The sequence below is a fragment of the Echiichthys vipera genome, assembly GCF_963691815.1.
Source record: "Echiichthys vipera genome assembly, chromosome: 16".
Taxonomy (NCBI): Eukaryota; Metazoa; Chordata; class Actinopteri; order Perciformes; family Trachinidae; genus Echiichthys; species Echiichthys vipera.
Window position 1 is genome coordinate 1176584 of NC_139841.1, and position 24139 is coordinate 1200722.

General features: G+C 41.7%; 1 protein-coding gene across 1 annotated transcript in view; it reads right to left on the reverse strand.

Moving 5' to 3' along the window:
- Positions 1-24139, reverse strand: part of pkn3 (protein kinase N3) — a 104180-nt gene that overhangs the window by 60122 nt on the left and 19919 nt on the right. The window contains exons 3-5 of the mRNA XM_083930335.1: positions 20777-20946; positions 20373-20496; positions 1974-2125 (exon numbers count right to left, since the gene is read on the reverse strand). Coding sequence (XP_083786461.1) covers positions 1974-2125; positions 20373-20496; positions 20777-20946 — 446 coding nt within the window. The remainder of the gene's footprint in view (positions 1-1973; positions 2126-20372; positions 20497-20776; positions 20947-24139) is intronic.

The following is a 24139-nucleotide window of genomic DNA, read 5'->3' on the forward strand; positions in this document are numbered from 1 at the left end:
CTGGAAAGGAGGGTTCGTCCTATAGTCGAACCTCAGATTGAAGAGGAACAATGTGGATTCCGTCCTGGACGTGGAACAACGGACCAGCTTTTCATTCTCGCAAGGGTCTTGGAGGGGGCCTGGGAGTATGCTCATCCAGTCTACATGTGTTTTGTGGATCTGGAGAAGGCATATGACCGGGTTCCTTGGGAGACACTGTGGGAGATGCTGCGGGAGTATGGGGTGAGGGGGTCACTTCTGTTGGCCATCCAATCTCTGTACACCTAAAGCAAGAGCTGTGTCCGGATCCTCAGCAGTAAGTCGGATTCGTTTCCGGTGGGGGTTGGCCTCCGCCAGGGGTGCGCTTTGTCACCAATCCTGTTCGTGATTTTCATGGACAGGATATCAAGGTGTAGTCGTGGTAGGGAGGGGTTGCAGTTCTTCATTTTTTCAGAAGAGGCTTCTTTCTTGTCACCCTGCCATACATGTAGAACTTGTGAAATTGTTGTCACATGCACAGATCAATCAAACTCTGCCATTAAGACTTGTAACTCCTTCAAGGTCACCGTTGTCCTCTTGGTAGCTTTCCTGATCAATCTTTTCCTGTCTCTGTCATCCAATTTGGAGGGGCGGCCCGATCTAGGCAAGGTCTGGATGGTGCCATATGCTTTCCACTTCTGGACAAACTCTGAACGGTACTCAGAGGGATAGTTAAAGCCTTTGAAATCTTTTTATATCCTTCTCCTAACTTGTGTCTATCCACAACTTTTTCATGGAGCTCTTTTGAAAGCATCTTTCCATCCATGGGGAATTCTTTGTGTTACCTTGAACTACTAGGAGTGGAATCCTCAAGGAATAGCTGACTTTATTCTGAAGTAATCAAAACCACCACAACTGATGTCAGGTGAGGCCAATTAACTTGATGTGTGATCTGGAAGGTGATTGGTTATACATGAGAATGTTTATAATGGATATTCTAAAGGGACTCATGACTTTTCTAATCTTGCTGTTCAAGTTTTTAATTTGTTATTATTTTCAGAAATTTCACTTGAATGTTCACTTGAACAAAATGTGGAAATCATGCTTTTTTAATGTATTCTCATTTCAGGCTGTGAAACAAAAATAGTGACTATTTCAAATGGGTGTCATGACTTTCTACAGGCACTGTAACCTGATAATATGAGCAAACAGCAGAATAATTTCATCTCACTTTGTGTCGAAACCTGAAAACAGTGCTGGTCTACATACTGCCAAGTTCTCTTTTGTTTCAATTCTGGAAGTATTATATATTTACTATATTTACTAAGTTGGCCTCATCAGGGATGGTGATGAGGCCACCTACAGATGTGAGGTTGACCAGCCGGTCCTCTGGTGTGGTCAGAACAGTCTGGAGCTAAACCCACTCAAGACTGTTGAGATGACAGTAGACCTTAGGAGGAACCTACCCACCTTACCATCCTTAACTGTGTCTATTGTGGACCCCTTTAAGTTCCTGGGAACCACAAGCACCCAGGATCTCTCTATGTGGAAGTCTCACATAGACTCAGTCAGGAAAGAAGCCCAGCAGAGGTTGTACTTCCTGCGACAGACAAAAAAGTTCAACCTGCCTCAGGAGCTGCTCATCATCTTTTACACCTCAATCATCCAGTCTGTCCTGTGCACATCAATAACTGTCTGGTTTGGATCGGCCACAAAACAGGACAGGAACAGACTGCAATGGACAATCAGGTCTGCAGAAAAAAATCATCGGGGCCGACCTGCCCTCCATTCAGGACCTATACAAGTCCAGAGTGAAGAAACAGGCAGGAAGGATCACTGCAGACCCCTCACACCCTGCACACAAACTGTTTGAACTTTTTCCCTCTGGTAGGCGTTAAAGAGCGCTGTATGCCAAGACCACCAGACACAATTACACTTTTTTTTAAATCTCAGAAAATGTCAAAAAAAGGTAAAAAACAAACAAACAGAGCATCAAATATCCAGCAGGAACCCACCTCTGCAAGTATGCGGCGGTCCTGGATCTTACACCCACCCAGCTGCTTCACCACATTTTTGGCACCTTCTGCTACGGCCGCTTCAATCTTCATGTGGTGCATGAGGTCAGCCACCCGCAGCTCCAGAGGACTGATCATGTCCACAGGGTGACCTGAGGGTGGGTGGAATATGTCACACTTGGGCATTAGCAGCAGATTTGAGAACAGATAGTGAGTCAAGTGCCACCCTTTTAAGACCCTTGTATCTAAGCCATTAAATATCATAGTGAAAAAGAGAACATTTTGTAGTTTAATTTCCTTTTTCCAGAAATCATTCCTAGTTATGAGTTAAAGGCTGAATATGGAGAATGAGCAAAACACCGCAATCTAGTGTCTCAAGATTGACAAAAAACAACAAAAAATAATTGCCAGCAGTCGGGTTGCCAGGTTGGTCAGACCCGGCCCTACAGGACACAGCTCTGTTTGAGCGTGTTTGAACCCATATTCGCCGGCAAATTGCATCATAAAAACAAGTATTGCAGAGGAGTTTGACTGACAGTTACCCTTAGCCGTTAAGCCGCTAAGTAAACATGAAAGTTAGCTTACCAATCAAGGAGAAACGTAGCCATTTGGGCATGCTTTTAACAATACATTTTTATTTTATTTTTTATTATTAAGTCATAGATAATATGACATGAAGGACAAATACATCACACCATGTGGATTACAAATACAGACAGTGGACATAAAGTACAGATAACAACAGATAACAGAATAAACAGAATACGATGAAAAGTTAAAATATGTGTATAGGTGGTATGAGTGTATGTTTATGTTTATGTGTGTGTGTGTGTGTGTGTGTGTGTGTGTGTGTGTGTGTGCGTGTGCATGTGCGTGTGCGTATATATATATATATATATATATATATATATATATATATACATGAATACTTTTTCAAGGCCCTATATATATATATATATATATATATATATATATATATAGTGCCTTGAAAAAGTAATCATACCCCTCAAACTTTTTCACATTTTGTCACTCTACAGCCACAAACTTAAATGTATTTTATTTAGATTTTCTGTGATAGACCAACACAAAGTAACACATAATTGTGAAGTGAAACGAAAATGATACATGGTTCACAAAAAGTTAAGCAAATAAAAATCTGCATTTGTATTCATTCCCCTCTACTTTGATACCCCTAAATAAAACGCAGAGCAATCAGTTGCCTTCAGAAGTCACCTAATTAGTTAAAAGTACACCTGTGTAATTCAGAATCAGTATAAATACAACTGTTATGTGAAGGTCCCAGTGCTTTGTTAGTGAACACTAGTAAACAAAGAGCATCATGAAGACCAAGGAACTCACCAGACAGGTCAGAGAAAAAGTTGTGGAGAAGTTTAAAGCAGGGTTAGGTTATAAAAACATATCCAAAGCTTTGAATATCTCAAGGAGCACTGTTCAATCCATCATCCAAAAATGGAAGAAGTATGCCACAACTGCTAACATACCAAGACATGGCCGTCCACCTAAACTGACGGACCGAGCAAGGAGAGCACTGGTGAGAGAAGCTGCCAAGAGGCCCATGGTCACTCTGGAGGAGTTTTTAAAATCTGCAGCTCAGGTGGGAGAATCTGTCCACAGGACAACTATAAGTTGTGTACTCCACTACTATGGAAGAGTAGCAAGAAGAAAGCCATTGTTGATGGAAGGATGGATGGAGCTAAATACATGGCAATCCTGGAAGAAAATCTGTTGGAGGCTGCAAAAGACTTGAGACTGGAAAGCAGCAAGACAATGCTACAATGGAATGGTTTAGATCAAATAATATTCATGTGTTAGAATGGCCAAGTCAATTCCAGACCTAAATCCCATTGAGCATCTGTGGCAAGACTTGAACGTTTGTGTAGATGCTCTCCATCCATTCTGGCTGAGCTTGAGCTATTTTGCAAAGAATGGGCAAAACTTTCAGTTGCTTAAATGTTTCTAAACCATGTGTCATTTTCATTCCACTTCTCAATTATGTGTTACTTTGTGTTGGTCTATCACATAAAATCTCAATAAAATACATTTAAGTTTGTGGTTGTAAAGTGATAAAATGTGAAAAAGTCCAAGGGGTATGAAAACTTTTTCAAGGCACTGTATATATAAATATGTATAAATATATATATATATATATATATATATATATATATATATAAATATATATATATATAAAATATATATATATATATAAGTATATATATATATAAATAAGTATATATATATATATATATATAAATATATATATATAAATATATATATATATATAAGTATATATATATATACATATATATAAATATATATACATATAATGTATATATATATACATATAATGTATATATACACATATATATATATACACACACACATATATATATATATATATATATACATACATATATACATACACACACACACACACACGTACATACATACATACACACATAATTCATTGCCTTTATTAGATTGTATCTTGGGTTGCAGCCGAACCATAAGGCAGCTGCTAGCCCGTTAGGATGATAGATAAGGTAAGTAGCTTTAATTATAATGTTGGTATGGTAATGACACTAATAATAATAATTTAAAGAACAAATCAATAATAATAAATATACAAATAAATAGATCAGAAAAATAAATAAAAGATTATAGCTATGATAATATATTTGTAGATGACTGTGTTAGGAAACTATACAAAGATTGTACGATAAATAAGTATGGTAAGAAGCTTTATTTGTGATGATGGTATGGTCATAATAATTTAGTCAACAACAAACAAGTCAATGATAAATAAATAAATCAATAAATAAGACATTATAATTTTGATGATGAATTTGTAGGTGAATGAGTTAAGAAACTACATCTATAATGATGATGTGATAAATAAGCAAGGAAAAAGCTTTAGTTATGATTATGATATGGTAATAATACTAATTATAGTAAAGACAATAATACCATTCATAATCCTAATATTCACTCATAAGCATGTTCGCACTAATAATATTGATAAACATTATCAGCAAATGAGCGTAATAACAATCATTCTCACAGTCATAGTAGTAATAAAAGTACCGGTAGTCATGTTGTATATATATTGTATAATAATGATGTCATCGTGGTTATTATTAAGAGGAAAAATAATAATAATTACAAAATAATAATAATAAATTAAACAAATAAATAAATAAGAAACTAAAGTTAATGATATCTTAGATAAATAAGATATTATATCTCTAATGATGTATATCTGACATCATTATGACCTATATCTATAATGAGTAAGTACAGTAGTTATGGTAATATGATAGATAAATTATGCAATAAGTAAATAAAAAAATAAAAATAAAAAAAACAGAAAAACAAAAACTAAACTTAAGTTATGATGATGGTATGCTAATAATATTAGTGATAATAGCAGCAACAATAATAACAATCATAGCCATAATATTCAGTCAGAAGCGTATTTGTGCTTGTAATATTAATAACACATTCAACGAAGTGAGCTTATCAATCATTGTCATAGTCATAGCTCTCTCTCTCTCTCGCTGAGAGTGCCGGTGCTGGGAGCCCACGCTGCGCTCTCATTGTTCCGGCGGAGCCAAGCAGCAGTGACACAAACTTTCGCCCTTTTCCCTGAACTCTGTTTGCCCACCGTAGGTCGTCGAGGGTGCACACTCGGCGCCTACGCCACACACACACACACACACACACACACACACACACACACACACACACACACACACACACACACACACACACACACACACACACACACACACACACACACACACACACACACACACACACACACACACACACACACACACACACACACACACACACACACACACACACACACACACACACACACACACACACACACACACACACACACACACACACAGAGAGGTCTGTCTCGGGCTCACGGGCCGAACCGAGGCAGCTCCGGATCATGATATAAATAGCGCTGGGTGCCGCGCTTCAATGGGTCAGCTGACCGCGGACTATACTAATATTATGATTTATGATGAATGTATGGGGAATTAGGGTGTTCTGTGTAAAAAATGGCACAGCTATATGGATGGTTGTTAGTGCCACATACTCATGTAAAATATAGTTTTTTTTGTTTGGGTATTCTGTTTCCCTGTTTATGTGTTCAAACCCCTGTGCTGTGATAATTGGTTTGTCCGGGGGAGGGGCCAAGGGGGTATTTAAAGAAAGCTCAGCTCACTTGAGGGTGGCATTCGGCTGAGAGGCATGTGGGTCCTAATTGCTGCTGTGAAATTAGTTGTAAATATATTTTCTCTCTGTCCTGTTGTAAATATTCTTGCTACTTTTGCTTTGCCACCTGTGGATATTTTTCTTTGGTTTTGGTGTCAATAAAAAAATCACCACACTGAAGTTTGCCGACTTGGCCATCATCTATCCATCGCGAAATCCGAACCCCGACATTGAAGCTAGTGCGTTACCATAAAAGATGCCTGCACAAGCTGCTGAATTGTTCGCACTCACAAGAGCTTCCATACTTGCAACTGGGAAAGTGGCCACAATTTACATCGATTCTAGATATGCTTTCGGTGTTGCTCATGACTTTGGCCAAATTTGGAAAGTGTGCAGGTTTTTAACATCTTCCGATTGTGACAGAAATTACAATTTACGTGTTTTGGATTTAAAAACACAGGAAAAAACACATTCTCAATCTCCTTGTAATGCAGAAGTTCTTTTTCTGGGCATGCGATGTTCAGCCCAGTATATCTAGTGAAATACTTCCCTTTATCCTGTGATACAAGTATGACGAAGTTTATGATATGAATGTGACTAATGTTACTGTCTTATCTGGTATGTCACCCAGCTAAATGCAGTCTGTGTGTTCATGTTCTGTATAAAATGAGAACTGCCCTCAGCTCTGGGTCCGTCTCTCAAGCAGCCTGTGAGCATAGTCCTTTTCTGCAGAAAATGCTCTGATAAATAAAACCACAGAGAAAAGCCAAAACTTGTTTGGTGTCTAATCTTTGTTGATGGACTTTTTCCATAACATGGTTAACCATTGCAACATCACATGTTGATCAGTTACCTTTTTAATGCAATTTTGCTTCCCTCTAAACTCGCAATTGTAAAATGTGCTGCGCACAATCACAGTGATAATCCTGTCTCACAAGGAAATGCGCTGGCTGATGCATCACTCAATGACTTTTGTTAATGACATTGTGGCCCTACAGGGCCAGACCGATGAAAGGGAACGTAGTCTTTGGTTAGCTATAGGTTGTTCTACTGAAGGAGTCAAGCTTGTGGCTCCACCCTGATGGTCGACCGGTTTGCCCTCGTGCTATCTTGCATGTATGGTGTGCGTCGGACACGGCCAATGCGCATTTGGGGAGAGGGGTTATGAATGATGTTATTAGCTCACAGTGGTTCGCTCCAGGTATCACAAAGCTATCTCAAGCACTTGAAGATGGTTGTATGATATGCCAACAGATCAGAAAAATTAACAGCACTGTGAGACATGACCATTTAGAACCTCCATGTTGTCGGAATTTGGGATATTTGTAATTCATAATCATAGTTTTGTCAGGTCAGACGCAGTTCAGTTACCTTATCATATGTCTAGTACATAGCTTGTTTGTGCTTTATGGATAACGTAAATAACTGCAGCATGACGATATAATGGCATATCTGTGCTTCTGTACATCCTGTTTCCTGCAGATAACTCATGACTGTTTTTATGGCCTATGTGGACCCTGTTTTAGAGACCTTGTGATGAGAGAAGTTCAGAGGGGGATTGTAATGTCTAAGGCATGTTTTGTTTGGTCTAAAGACGTCACCCAACCAAGGCTTAGCTCGTTCTATCGATTACCTTGTGACCCTGTCTGTCTGGATGGGGTGTCTCTTCCTCTAAAAGGCTGAGCACCAGTGGGCTCTAGGTCAGTTCTGCTAAACTCTGAGCTTTGGGAGGAAGCAGGAGTGAACGTATTTTTGTCTGCAGAGGAAAATACTGAATACTGAATAAGCTGATCCTGTTTGTTGATCTTTATTGAAGAAATCCATTTCCGAGACAATTTGGCGTCCCTGGGTGGGCACTCGGAGTGAGAGGCAAAGACTGGACAGGACTGACGGTGAAACCTGTGCACAGTGGAGTGAAGCTTCTACCTCAACCTCGCCACAAATTCAGCTGAGGAGTGGGGGCCTAACAACAGTCGGCGTGTCCTCTCACTGCTGGTGCCTACTGAACTCGGTGGAGGATCTCTTCAATAATCTCTGGTAAATTTCTTTTGGTTGTTGTTGACGTCTAGAAGACAAGGGTAGTAGTCCCTCCTCTGCAAGTGTTTCGAGTCCACCTGTTGTTGACGTACAGTGGGGTCCTAGAAGACGAGGGTTCGAGTCCCTCCTCTGCAAGTGGTTTGAGTCCACTTGTTGTTGACGTACAGTGAGAGTCTGTGCAAGGGCCGGCCAGCAGTTTGATCAGCTACTCTCTTTCCAGTTTGAGTCTGATTAGTAGTAATGTTCAGTGAAAACGTTGTCTCACAGTTCGAGTCTGTTTGAGGTAAATTACAGCAACATTTTTGGTTAGCTCATTAACAATGTTAGGTGTGTTGACAGCTGTAGAAAGAGAGTTGTGAGTAAAGGCTTTGTTTTAATCCAAAGTCACATCAACAGCATTACCCTCCCTTCCTTAGCTTTAAGGAAACAGGGAGCATAAGATAATATAGGGAGAAATTATTTTTTAACAGCAATAAATAACTAGAAACAAAATAAAGTAACTCAGTCGGTAAGGGTAACACACTGCTTATGAAAACCCACAGAAATATATATAAACTCATAACCACTGCATGTACGATATGTAAAGCACCAATTAATAAGGGAAAGTTACTGTCGATAGTAAATAAATAAATAATATATATATATATAAATATATAGATCTGTAAAAATCTATCTATAACCTATAAATAGTGGGGGCCTAAACTGATCCATAAATTGAATTCTAGAAAATCTTTGACTGAACGGGTTAATCACTGACTGACCCACTTTCAACAAGGATGTTTGTAGGGGTGTGAGACTGTTTTGACTGGGCAGAGGGGTATTGAGATACTGTACGCGCTTTGGCAAACTGCTATCTGCATGTTGAGCAGCTGACTTTCATGGTTCCAAGTAGAAAAGTTCATGTGGCTTGGGTGATCCAAATTCAGAGGAAAAACAGCAAAATAAAATTGTGCAAATACATACTTTGATTTAAATAAATGGGGTTTTGCGGGTGTTTGTCATTTTGACAATTGAAATTCAGAAGTTGGGTGTGGCTATAAAGGTCAATGGCCATTTTGAAGCAGTGGCGCAGAAGAAAATCGGGAATAGGTGTGGTTGTGCTATCAATCGGCATTTTGAAGTTGTGGTGCAGTTGAAATTTAGGAGTTAGGTGTGGCTTGGAGGCCCGCTATTTTAAAACCTAATCGCCATTTTGAATCAAACGTTGTGCAGTTTAAATTCTTGGTAGATGTCATTTTTGCCAGGAGTGGTTTGGAAGACCGCCAGACAGGAGGGGAGTGCAACAGATAGCACCAGCTGAGAGGACCTAGCAGTTAGCTATAGGCCCAAATAGCATAGCTACCAGAAAGGCTAAGCTAAGTGTTAGCATTTAAAATTGATTGCAGCTATTACCATGGCCTAGCTCAGCATAACTAGCATAGCTAAGGCTAAGCTAATTAGCATTGAGCTAAAAAACTAGCATATAATATTAGACTTTGGGTATTACATAGACTTGCTTAGCATAACTAGGAGAGCTAAGACTAAGCTAATTAGCATTGAGCTAAAAAAAAACTAGCATATCGAATTAGACTGTGGGTATTGCCATAGCCTAGCTTAGCATAACCAGTATAGCTAAGGCTAAACTAGCTAGCATTAAAGATAAAGAATTAACACTTCAATTGATTCCAAATATCACTAAAGACGAGCTTAGCATAACCAAGGTAAGCTAGGCCTAAACTTACTACCAGTAAAACATAGAAAAGCATCCCCTAAGAGGAACAATAAATCAGATAATTGACACGGCAGTGCAACTCTAGACAGACCTAAACTAAGTGAGATGGGGTCAGCTCAAAGCAAACTCAACGAAGGCATAGCCCTAAGCCCAAACCTCTAGTTTATGATCACAAACTACGGTGAATCTTGCGTTGACCAACTTAAATTCTGGGCCACTGAGTGCGGTTTTCCCGATACAGGCAGTTTTAGTCTCAAACAATTGGAAATTCTGAAAGTGAACCTCAGGCAGAAGGAGAAAAATTACAGGGAAAAGCAAAAGAGCAGGAGGGGCAGAAGAAAGAAGCATTTCAAAGCTGATTGGGCCGCCTTGTTCTGGGGTGGCAGTAGCTCAGTCCATAGGTGACTTGGCTGGGAAACAGAAAGTTGCCGGTTCGAGTCCCTGTGTGGACCATGAATGGAGCGTGGACTGGTGGCTGGAGAGGTGCCAGTTAATCTCCTGGGCACTGCCGAGGTGCTGTTGAGCAAGGTACCGAACACCAAATTGCTCGGGGCGCCGGTCCTCTGACATCTCTCCATTAATTGCATGTATATAGCTCCTGTTTGTGCATGTGTGTATTTCGGGCCTGTGTGTGTGTAACATGAATAATAATAGAGTGAAAAAATCGAATTTCCGGTAGCGGGATTGATGAAGTAATTCTTCTTCTTCTATGATAGCTGGCTACAGGAAGCGAGACAGAAGGCAGCAGGGGAAAGGGTTACCTCTCCCCCTTCTTCTCTGTGTCTTCTCCTCCGACCAGGACGGCCCCCAAAGTAACCGCTCTACCCCCTCTGGGACCTGGCTGCACTGGGGAAAGGGGGAGGGGGCCAGACAGGCAGACAGGTCTCAGTTTGTACATGTTAACGACAAATCCTCCATGCACACTGAAGTCAGTCACGGAGTCCCATATGGTTCAGTCCTTGGTCCGATTCTATTCACCTTATATATGCTTCCCTTATATTAATATTATTAGGAAGCACATTTTCATTGTGATGTTGATGATACACAATTATATTTGTCGATCAAGAAACCGATCAGTTAGATAAACTTCAAATGTGCATTAAGGAATTAAAAAGCTGGATGACCTGCAATTTTCTGATGTTAAACTCAGATAAAACTGAAGTTATGTACTTGTACTACTCTGGATGATGTTGTGTTGTCCTCCAGCACCACAGTAGGAATCTGGGTGTTATTTTTGATCAGGATATGTCCTTCGATTCTCACATAAAACTAACAACAAGGACTGCATATTGTCACCTGCTTAATATTGCGAAAATTAGGAAGATTGTGTCTCCGAAAGATGCAGAAAAACTAGTTCATGCATTTGTTACTTCTAGGCTGGACTATTGCAACTCCTTATTATCAGGCTGCTCCAATAAGTCTGTTAAGAGTCTCCAGTTGGTCCAAAATGCTGCAGCTCGTGTATTTACTAAAACAAATCTAAGAGAACATATTTCTCCTGTATTAGCCTCTTTGCACTGGCTACCTGGCTAATTTAAAATCCTTCTCCTTACCTACAAAGCTCTTATTGGCCAGGCTCCATCGTATCTTAAAGAGCTCATAGTACCGTATCACCCGACTAGATCACTGCACTCTGAAAATGCAGGGCTACTTGTCATTCCTAGAGTCTCCAAAAACAGAATGGGAGGCAGAGCCTTCAGCGACCAAGCTCCTTTCTTGTAGAACCAACTCCCAAGTGTTATTCTGGGAGGCAGACACTGTCCCCATATTTAAGAGTAAACTTAAAACTTTCCTATTTGATAAAGCTTACAGCTAGGGCGTACGAGCCCTCAACTATGTTGTTATTCTTAAAGCTGATTTTGTTCTGCTTAATGATGCTGCTATAAGCGTAGTCTGCCGGGGGATAATCCTTTTCCTAATACTCTGACCTTCTCTCCTTTCTGTCTGTATCATTCATGTCTCATCAATGCATGCTACTAATTCAACTTCTTCCCTGGAGCTGTTTGTGCTTTGTCGTCTAGCAGGTCTCTGCTGATCGTGGTGGTGCCTGCTGCCGTGGTCCTGCATGACGCTTCCTGCGACTTCTATAACTATTAGTCATATATACTGTCACTTATAAATGATAACATTTTTAGCCATAAAAACACCATCAGTGGTATGTCTTGCTGTACCATAGCTGCTATTGCTGCTACTCATCATTGATCATGTTTGCCACCATAATTATCATTTTCATTTTCTATCACTTTAGATGTGCTTGTTCCTACTATTCTGCTGTATTAACTGCCATAACATTTGAGTCATATTCACATTACTATAGATATTATTATAGTTACTGTCATTCTTTGGTTGCTTGCATCTCTGGAAATGTGTCTGTCTCTCTGTCTTTTGTCTGTCTTTCTATCCTACCCTACAGATGGCCGTCCTCCACAGAGCTGGGTCTGTCCGACGTTCCTGCCTGTTATAGGGAAAGTTTTCGTTGCCACCGTACTCTACAGGGGAATTGTTGGGTCTATGTTAATCTTAAATTAGTCATAGTGTGGTCTATACCTACTCTGTAAAGTGTCCTGAGATAACTTTTGTTATGATTTGACACTATAAATAAAATTGAATTGAATTTATTGTTATCAACGTCTTACACCCTGTTTTTGTCTTGTGTTTACTTCCGCTATACATGTATGAGAGAAGGCACAGTATAGCTGTATAGATCTGAATAAAGAAAGAAAGAAAGAATACTTGTGACCTTTGATCCCTCAGGCGACACTGCATTAAAAACCAACATCATTCTGGAAATTACCACGTGGGCTCAGGAACACTTAAGAAAACCATTGTCAGTTAACAAAGTTCATCACTACATCTACAAGTGCAAGTTAAAACTCTACCATGCAAAGAGAAAGCCATATATCAACAACACCCAGATGGACTGACCCAAAGTGGAAAAGTGTGCTGTGGCCTGATGAGTCCATATTTACAATTGGTTTTGGAAATCATGGACGTTGTGTCCTCTGGGCCAAAGAGGAAAAGGACCATCCAGATTGCTATCAGCACAAAGTTCTGCGGGGCAGCATGTCTGTGTGCAGCTTCTCTCTGCCTTATCACTGCCTGCAACCAGAGTGGGCGTGGTTTAATAGTGACAGACAGTCACAGCGCGAGACAGACATGGAGGACAGTGGCATGAGTGCTCCTGCCGACCGATCTATTTCTCTACATAGCTGACAGTAAGACCAAGCCCACCACAAAGCCCATCTTTAACGATGCTTTAAATCGATACAGACTAAGGGGGCCAACACATCCAACTTGGCAAAACATCGAGCAGACATGCAAACTTTTTCTAAAGTCCAGTTCAGACCAAAGATTTGCGACAAAAAAGTCTTGAATGCTGAATGCAAGGTCAAGAATGCTTAGTTATAAGTTATAAATGATCTACAAATATTTTGATAGTCAACAAGTTAACCATTATTGAAATGATTAGGTAACTACTCAGATAATAAATCAAACAATTACTCAATGGCTTTCTTTAGCTACAAGCTTTTCAATTTACCTTAAGGTTTTTGGGCATTTGTCAACAAACAAAGACAATAAAAAATATTTGATTCAAAGTATTTATTTTAATAAACATTGTCTAGGATATTACTACAAAAGATAAATAAAAATGCTTAAAGGAAAATGGGTCCATTTAAATCCAGGGACTGGCAAAGTAAAAAATAAAAGTAAAGTATCCATTTTTGTAAACCAAACAAATCATGAACATGAAAAAATATTTTAAATTCCTAAAATTTAATAAAAAATAAAATTAAAGTGCATTTGCCATGAATTGTGCACAGCATTCTGTACCTTACTGTGTCTGTTCCAACCATAGACCGTATGGTTCAAGTCCAGAAGTCCAAGAGAGTTGCTTTTTTTCTTTAGCACTACAGTAGCTTCTCTCATCTCATCTCATCTCATCTTCATCCGTCGCGGGGGCAGCGGATTTAGCAGGACCCCAAGCTTCCCTTTCCCGGGCCACATTAACCAGCTCTAACTGGGGGATCCCAAGGCGTTCCCAGGCCAGCGTGGAGATATAATCTCTCCACCTAGTCCTGGGTCTTCCCCGAGGCCTCCTCCCAGCTGGATGTGCCTGGAACACCTCCCTAGGGAGGCGCCCAGGGGGCATCCTTACTAGATGCCCGAACCACCTCAACTGGCCCCTTTCATCGCAAAGGAGCAGCGGCTCTACTCTGATTTCCTCACAGATGGCTGAATTTCTCACCCTATCTCTAAGGGAGACTCCAGCCACCCTCCTGAAAAAAAACATTTCGGCCGCTTGTACCCGCGACCTTGTTCTCTCGGTCATGACCCAGCTTTCATGACCATAGGTGAGGGTAGGAACGAAGATTGACCGGTAGATCGAGAGACTGCCTTCCGGTTCAGCTCTCTTTTCGTCACAAGGGTGCGGTAGAGCAACTGCAACATATTCTCCGCCCAAACTCACGCTCCATCGTCCCCTCACTCGTGAACATGATCCAGAGGTACTGGAACTCCTTCACTTGGGGTAAGGACTCATTCCCTACCTGGAGTAAGCAATCCACCGGTTTCCTGCTGAGAGCCATGGCCTCAGATTTAGAGGTGCTGATCCTCATCCCAGCCGTTTCACACTCGGCTGCGAACCAATCCAGTGAGTGCTGAAGGTCACTGACCGACGATACCATCAGGACCACATCATCTACAAAAAGCAGAGACGAGATCCTTAGCCCACCGAACTGCAACCCCTCCACACCACGACTACGCCTTGATAACCTGTCCATGAAAATCACGAACAGGATTGGTGACAAAGCGCACCCCTGGCGTAGGCCAACCCCCAACGGGAACGAATCCCACTTACTGCCAAGGATCCGGAAACAGCTCTCGCTTTGGGTGTACAGAGATTGGATGGCTCACAGAAGTGACCCCCTCACCCCATACTCCCGCAGCACCTCCCACAGTATCTCCCGAGGGACCCAGTCATATGCCTTCTCCAGATCCTCAAAACACATGTAGACTGGATGGGCATACTCCCAGGCCCCCTCCGGGATCCTTGCGAGAATGAAGAGCTGGTCCGTTGTTCCACGTCAAGGACGGAATCCACATTGTTCCTCTTCAATCTGAGGTTCGACTATAGGACGAACCCTCCTTTCCAGCACCTTGGAGTAGACTTTACCAGGGAGGCTGAGTAATGTGATACCCCTGTAATTGGCACACACCCTCAGGTCCCGCTTTTTAAACAGAGGAATCACCACCCCAGTTTGCCACTCCCTTGGCACTTTCCCAGACTTCCACGCAATGTTGAAGAGATGTGTCAACCAAGACAGCCCCTCCAAACCCAAAGCTTTCAGCATTTCTTGACGAATCTCATCAATCCCTGGGGCTTTGCCACTGTGGAGTTGTTTGACTACCTCAGTGACAACCAAACTCTTTATATAGCTAGCTAGTTAGCTAACTATATATAAGTCGTGCCTACATCGTCCAGAGCTCCAACATGTCTGTCAAATTTGAGTACCAACCTCCTCCCGCATTACGTGAGCTCAGCTAGGCTTGAGCACATCCAGAGTGAAATCTCCCATACCTTTGATGGTTTTCTGCTTAAGGGAGTTACATCTATGTCGCACTAATGTTTACCTGCTGTCAATTGAGAATGAGCAGAAACATGACAATTTGGGAGGGGTCTGAGTCTGAGCCCATCCACCATTTTGGAATCCCACGCCACTGGTTGCCAGGGCAACACTGCACCAGAGAGTGCTACAGTACAGAGTTTGGATCACAACTTTAAGTACATAGAGACGGAATCACTGCGTTTAAACTGAGATAAGATGAGACAATTGCCAGTGGGTGTCTGTTGTGGTCTTTGAAGTGGACAAATCAGTTCTGGCTAGGCTGGGGCCATGAACAGTGTGAGGAGAGGTTAAAGTAGTTTTTATTTCTCGTCCTTACTATCATATTGACCAATAGTGCACACAGTGCAAATAGTGTGCATAGCGCGCATGCATCGAAAAATACACTTATTTATTATAGGCTACTTATCAAGCATTCACTAGGCCTTCTTATCCCACTGGTACTTTTTATCACACTGCTAGTGTGAAAGTCTCAGACTTTGCAACAAACTTCTGTATGCTAAAACACTTTGATTGCCAGCTGCACACGTTGGCGCAAGATCTGGTTAAGCTGTACGCTCGTTGTGTGTCCAGCACACATAAAACCAGAATATTTTCAATTCTTTCAAAAACGCAGATATGTTTGTCCACATCAGGGCAGAACTCCGCTGTGCACGATACACAGAGCAGAGGCGAATTGTAAACGTGCAACCATATAGAGACAGAAAGGACATGCCGTCATTTAAATAAGAGGCTATTTAGTTTGTTTAAGCACACGGTATATACCCGTTATAGCAAAGGTATCCTTTATCGATATCCTTTATCCTCCTTAATTGACTTCTGTTGTGATCTGGTGCTCTTAGCATTATCCTGTAACTGGTTAATGAGGTGTGATTGTGGCCCCTACAGGACTCCAGTCAGAGGGCCCGAGTCAGAGAGTCATCCACTGATGTTAGTCTTTTACTCCCAGAATAATAGTAAATAGAAGCAGAACAGAGGATAAGCTAGTCAGTGCACATACAGTTTCTAGACAAAACACAAATGACCAAATGCATGAATATATTAGTTATTACTAATATCCAGCATTATCTAAGCATTTAAGGGCTGTAACTTAACTCTGCATCTTCTCTACATCAGTATTAAACACAAAAGGTAATCATGTCCCCTCTTATAATGTTATGAAATCTCATTGAACCACGTTACCTGAACATACATAAGGATACAAGGCAGCTATACGAGCTAGCCAGTTAGCTTATCACTTAGTGCAAGTAGTTTGGGATCAGACTAATTACTGAAAAGTCTGTCTTAGAGCAACACAGTGAACAGAATTAACCGAGTGCATAAACTTAAGGAAAACAACATAATATCATAAAACAGTCACATTATTGTGCTTCACAAATCTTCACAAACGGTAACATCAGACTTGCATCATCAGCGACTACTGCACCACGATCGTCAGCAGGTAAAGTAGCGGGATGTGCACATTAACAGGAAACGGAAATACAGCGTGACTTCACAACAAACAATTTCAAAGTAAAAGTCTCTGAACACAAAGAATTTACAACAGGCGCTACATAGAAAATATAATTAAAAAACTTGACCTTCAAGGGGGGGTGCTGTTGGGAAGGCGGGCGACCCCCTAATATAATGTTAGGGGAAACACTGAACAGGTCCTACACCATGGTAAGACGGAGCACAGCAACAAGACACAAGGTAGTTACACTGCATCAGCAAAGTCTCTCCAAACAAAGATTTCTGGAGGAGGGGTAGCAGGCGAGTCCAGTGTGAGAGCAGGCCGACGGAGCAGTCCGAGCTCTTTTAGCATCTCTGTTTTTGGTTCCAAAACGTCGCAGATCTTGCTTTTTCGGATGTCTAATAAAGCCTGTCGACTGTACTTGTATTCCGACGTAGATTGACAAGAAAAACGTTTAGAAAAACATTCTTTAAACGAACAAAACATTGCATGATCGGGAAAGCAAGGGGTCGCTGTGTCTACACGCGCCGCCATCTAGGAATGGCTTGCCATTGAGGAACTGAAGAATGTCTTCATTGACATCTTTAACACCTCCTTGAAGCAAGCCATTGTCCCATCATGCTTCAAAGCCGCCACCATTATACCTGTGCCCAAGACATCGTCCCCATCCTGCTACAAAGACTACCGTTCTGTGGCACTGACACCAGTCATCATGAAGAGCTTCCAACTGCTGGTTCAGTCACACGATCCATTTCCCTTCGAAATGTAAAGATGTCTAGCAGTGCCATAAGCTCAGAACTGGCAGAAACCAGTAGGACTCAGGTACACCCATTTACTGTCCTGAGGAGTCTGGCCAGAAGTGGTATTCATGGAGGAGTTGCAGCCTAAAAGCCAAACCTCCAACTGGGAAACAAGGCCAAGAGACGAAACTATGCACAAAATCATAGGAATTGGGGCACAGAAAAATTGCAGCAGGGTCTCTTGACCGATGAGTCAAAATTTTGAAATATTTGGTTGTGGCATAAGGCATTTTTTTGCCGAAGGGCTGGAGAGTGATACAATAATGAGTGTCTGCATGAAACGGTGAAGCATGGTATAGGTTCCTTGCAAGTTTGGGGCTGCATTTCTACAAATGGAGTTGGAGATTTTTTTAAGATTAATGGTGTCCTCAATGCTGAGAAATACAGGCAGATACTTATCCATCATGCAGTACCATCAGGGAGGCGTGTGATTGGCCCTTAATTAGGGATGTCCGATAATATCGGCCGATATTGACTTAAAAATGTAATATCTGGAATTATCGTATCAGGTTTTTACAACCGATGTTAGTTCTGTAGGCTTCAGCATTTCCGAGTCTACACTTTAATACATCAAATTTGATCACCCACCTCAAGAAGAATCATGCGGAGTTATATGCTACATCTGTGCAGCAAAGTGATGAAAAGAAGCAACAGCCGACACCGAGAAACAAACTTTTTCTATCGTTCAGGATGCCGGATTCACCAAACTTGTGAAGTTCCTCGAGCCACGTTATGTCATGCCCAGTCGCAAGTATTTCTCAGACCAGTGCTTATCCGAATTGTACAGCATTGTTTACAGTCACGTCGAGAAGCTAATTTCTGGTGCTGTATCCATTAGATCCAATACAGGTTAGCATGTTGAGCTTGACTACTAATTTATTGATTGTATTATTTGCCAAGTTACGGCCGGTTACTCAGTCTGGAAAAAGAGGACTATGTTTGTTAACTACTCTGGACTGTAGATATGCATCTTCCTTGTTTTGATAATGTCTGTAGTATTGTTTGAGGCAAAATATTCTCTCTAGAAAACACAAACAAACAAATGAATGGCACTTTTTTGGCAATTTTTTCAATAACTTATTTTGTACAGACTGTGTTTACATTTGAAAAGCCATGTTGCATTTATGTATGTATCCAGTGGGGCATCACAAAAAAATTAGGCATAATGTGTTTATTCCATAATAGGTGATATGTGATGAATTTTGGTGTAAGAATGGGTGAGGAGAGCGGAAGGAGGGGGGAGGGGGGGTCAGGGGGAGAGGACAGGAGTGAATGTAGTTATGGGTAGGGGAGGTTGTAGGCTTGTGAGAAAAGGAAGGTTTTTAGACGGGATTTAAATGTTGTGAGTGATGGAGAGTCGCGGATGGGCGGGGGGAGAGAGTTCCAGAGTCGGGGTGCAGTTCTCGAGAAGGCTCTGTGTCCGGAGGTTTTGAGTTTGGAAGGTGGCATGGTTCAATATCGAGCATCCCTACCCTTAATGTATTCTGCAGCAGGACAACGAGCCCAAACATACAGCCAATGTCATTAAGAACTATCTTCAGCATAAAGAAGAACAATAAGTGCTCGAAGTGATGGTCTGGCTCAACAGAACCCTGATCACATCGAGTCTGTCTGGGATTACATGAAGAGAAGGATTTGAGGAAGCATACATCCACAGAACATCTGTGGTTAGTTCTCCACAATTTTAGAACAACCTACGAGCCGAGTTCCTTCAAAAACTGGGTGCAAGTGAACCTAGAAGAATTGATGCCGTTTTGAAGGCAAAGGGTGGTCACAACAAATATTGATTTGATTTAGGTTTCTCCACTGCATTTTTTTAATTGATGTAAATAAACTATTAACACTTCCATTTTGTAGGCATTCTTAGTTTACAGCATTTTTTCCACACACGCCTAAAACTTTGGCACAGTAGTGTACTGTATGTTGTAATTTATATCAGTAGTTTCAGTTCTAATTTTCCCCTTTGTGGGACAAATACAGGATTATCTTATTTTATGAATTGCCAGACTTACAGTTAATTGCCTTTATGTTCATTATTTTTATGTTGAGTAAAATCGTAGTTAATGTTTTTCTCTACAAGCACTGAACTTTGAATGGAAAATCAGGTTTAATAATCTCTTTGAGAGCAAGCAAGACAAATGAACAAAACAAGAAGACACTTGCATACAGAGATGCCTCTAACCACATTGGCAGCTAACTTACCCATCAAACTGAAATAATGACAAAAAAAATATTGTTATTATTATTATTATTGAAACATAAGCATATTTTTTACATCTCTGCAGCCTTTCTAATTATCTTTTTTCACAGTCTTGTACTTCAACAGATTTACGACGAACTGTGGTCGAACCACAGTTTTTGACACGTTTTTTCCATGTTGAGGGTGAACAGTATGAAAATAATGCAGTGATTCACGTCATTTGTCACAATTAACTCTTTGAGTAATGGCTATTTTATACTGAGTGCTGGTGAGGATTACATGGCCGGCGCAAGAACTGTACATGTATGTGTAGTAAGATTTACCATGCGAGCCGTCCCGCTCCCCGTCTCTGCCTTGACTGATTTTGATGATCTGCATGCGCAGGAGCTCTATCTTAGTGCGACTGTCCTGTAACATCTGCTGGGCTGTAGTCATCATTTTCCTGTCCTGGAAAATAAATGAGAGCTTAATGCATACTGTCCAATGCAGACATGTCATGATACAAAGAGAGCAATAAGACCAGTTGAAAAGACTGGAAACCTGTAAATAGCTTGAGTGTGTTTGGTCAGTGTGCTGACTAGGGTTGGGTACTGAACTCTGTACTTCTGAGGGTATGACCACATTATGTCAGTACTACAGAGTACCATTCACGCTAAATCAGTCCAAATTTCATGACGCACGCATGCACGCTAGTGTGTTGTGATGTGTTTCATATTTATTATTGTACCTTGACTGAGCTGTTGGAGTAGGTCTGGATCATGTTCTCAGCTCCCTGTTTGACTTTGGTCTCCATGGTAAGCTGTTTCTTCAGAGTTCTGACTCGACTTGCCGCGGGTGATGTGGCCTCTTCCCACTGACACGACTCTGCTGACTGGTTGTCTATCTCGTCCGAGCACCCTGCATAAAAAAAAAAAAACACATGGGGGGATACGTTTTAGAGGTCTTGGGAAACAATTGTCTTTCATTAGGGGTGAATCATTTGAGAGGTTAATAATAACTTATTTGTGTTATGTCAGTTATTCCGAGAGCATCCCTTGTACCATGAAACAATCCTGGGGTAAAACTCAATGTAGAAAGCAGCCGCTGATGTGGACACAGGCGTGTGAGCTACAGCAGTTTGAGCAAGGCAGCATCCACACACTGCTCATTGTAAGTGCAATCGGTATTCCACAGATGATTGTTCATTTCTCGATTAACTTGAACTTCCAGTTTGATTATGAGAAGGCCTCAGCCTGATCATACAAAGGAAAAAGACCTGGGCCGAAAGCCTGGTAGCCCCCAACAGGTCTCACCCAGGTGTGGAAAAACCCTCCAAGGGACCCCAAACTGTTAGTCCATTGGCTGACCTGACGTCTGGCTGATGAAACCATCTTGCTCTCTCTCTTCTTGGACTCTCTTTCTTGGAATCACTTCACTCAACTCTCTCCTGCTGGATCTCGTCTTTGGCCTCTTTTGGACCGGCCACCCTGGCCTTCCTGAGTCCTGGAGCCTCAGTGGCCTGCACAGAGCAGAGCCTCCTTACAAAACAACAGACTGGCAGAGATGCGAGTGCCTGCCTTTTTTGCCTGCTGATAACTGGTCACAGAGACCACCTTTGTACAACAACCTCTCCTGTGTTTCCTTCAAACAGAAGGAAAAGACTTTCAGACAAACTTGTCTTAAGAACAACCACAACGCAACTTCGTCTTTCCATGGACTGGTAACTAACTGCAATTGGGCATTACTACATGTTATAAGACTTTATGAACGGCTAAGCACAGAACTTTGTCTTTGTTATGACTGATGTTCAATGATGACACGCACGCACACACGCACGCACACACTTTTGATCCAATTACCCTAGAGTACCTAAGTCATGCTTCTGGTCTGGTTGGCCAATAGGGAGAAAGACAAACATTTGACTTAAAGTGATATGATTGTATGGCGTCGTACTAGGTGGCAGCCTGTAATAGCAGCTCCCGTGGGTTTTTAAGTTTTTTTCGTAGTTTTTGTTGTTTGTGTTCTGGTTTTCGCTGAACTTTTGGCGGCTCTTCTCCGGAGACTTGGAGAGGACGAACACCTTTCTTTTTTTTTCTTTTCTGAACTTTTACGGCACTTTTTGTGATGTTTTGCAATGTTTTTTGCTAACCCTAGCAACGGAGGGTCAGGAGCGCATCACTGAGCGATGAGAAGAAAACTTTCATTTATGAAAATCACCTTTGCTTCGGATGCTTAAGAAAGGGACACAATACCAAGGACCGTAAATGGAGACACACCTGCAACACATGTGGTTGACGCCATCCAACATGCTTGCATATAGAGAGAGACAGAATACCTTTGGAAACGTCAGGCGGTGATCCTGTAGCCAGAAGGGACCATGCAAGCAAAGAAATCCACAATGTTATGGCCCATGCCTTGACACGGCACACTTCCGCCACCTCCAGCATCGTTCCAGTCCTTGTGTCCTCAGCAACGGTGCCCCAGAGAGAAATTTTCACTTATGCCCTACTTGACACACCAAGTGACTCAACTTTCATCTTGGAGGATTCAGTGACTAAACTAAATGTGGACACTCAATCAGTGCAACTCAAGCTCAGCACAATGACAGCTGTTAACACAGTCATAGCAAGTAAGACTGCCTTAAGACTGACTACTTTGGCCTTCAAGTTCAGGGACTTAACTGTGACACCTATGCCCAAATAAAGCAGGCACTCCAGTGGTCTCATTTCAAACACCTGTCTAACAAGTTACCACCACTACAAGACTGTGAGGTGGGACTGTTAATTGGTTATGATTGCCCATTAGCTTTAGCTCCCTTGGATGTCATCAAAGGTAGTGAAAAAGAACCAGTCGCACAGAAAACTATGCTAGGCTGGAGCATTATAGCGTCAGCCAACCCCCACTTGGATAGACAGGGAAATCAGAGCTTCATGCACCTAGTTGCAGTACAGGAAATGCCAGTGCCACAAACCACTGATGTGATGAAAGTTTTAGAATCAGACTTTAATGAAAGGAGTTATGAGGACAAATACGTCTCTCAGGATGATGTTCGCTTCATACAGCTACTTAGCGACAACATTAGGCAGAAGGAGGATGGACACTATGAAATGCCCCTCCCTTTCAAGGGCAGTGATCCACCGACACTACCAAACAATAGAAAGCTGGCTAAAATTAGGTTGCAACACCTAAAAAGAAAATTAAAAGCAAACAAAGAATACTACGACCACTACACCGCCTTCATGAAAGAGACAATCAACAAGGGTGATGCAGAGCCGGCCCCAACTCTCTGGTGGGAGTCCTGTGTCGCTTTCGAAAGGAAGCAGTGGCTGTAATCTGTGACATTGAAAAGATGTTCCACCAGTTCTTTGTCTCACCTGAAGTTCGCAACTATCTGAGGTTCCTATGGTGGGAGGATGGCCAGTAGGATACAGAACCACATAAATATAGAATGACTGTCCATCTTTTTCGGGGCCGCCTCCTCCCCAGGATGTGCCGACTTTGGTCCCAAGTACCTGGCACGGCAGCACAATCATAATCAGTGTCCCATCATTTAAAGAGGCTAAGGAACTGATTGTTGAAGTGCAGGAGCTGTGTAAAGGTGCAGGCCTGCATCTACAGAAGTTCAACTCTAACCAAACAAAGGTCCTCTCATGTGTAGCATGTACACGTGGCAGTAGTCACAGCGGGCGGCTAACTGCGCTGCGCTCAAGGACTGCGCGCCACAGGAGGTCCATCATCCCTACGATCATCAGGCTGTTCAACAGTTCAGTAGTGGACAGGGGCCTCTGACCTTGGCTCTGGTGCCAGACCCAACCCAATACACCCTCCACCTCCTCACTTCTTTTATTACTGTATCATTCTTTATTTATATTGTTATTTATTCATATTTCTTTTATTGTTGAATGACTGTTTTTTTTATGGTGTACGTATTATGTGTACTGTGAGCTATGGGACACAGAATTTCCCTGAGGGGATGAATAAAGTATCTATCTATCTATCTATCTATCTAGCCCCCTCAGAAAGAGCAGTAACAACTGAGCAGCTCAACCTTAATCCAGATCTAACACCAGAAGGACTTGTACTTGGTATTCAGTGGTCGATAGAAAATTAC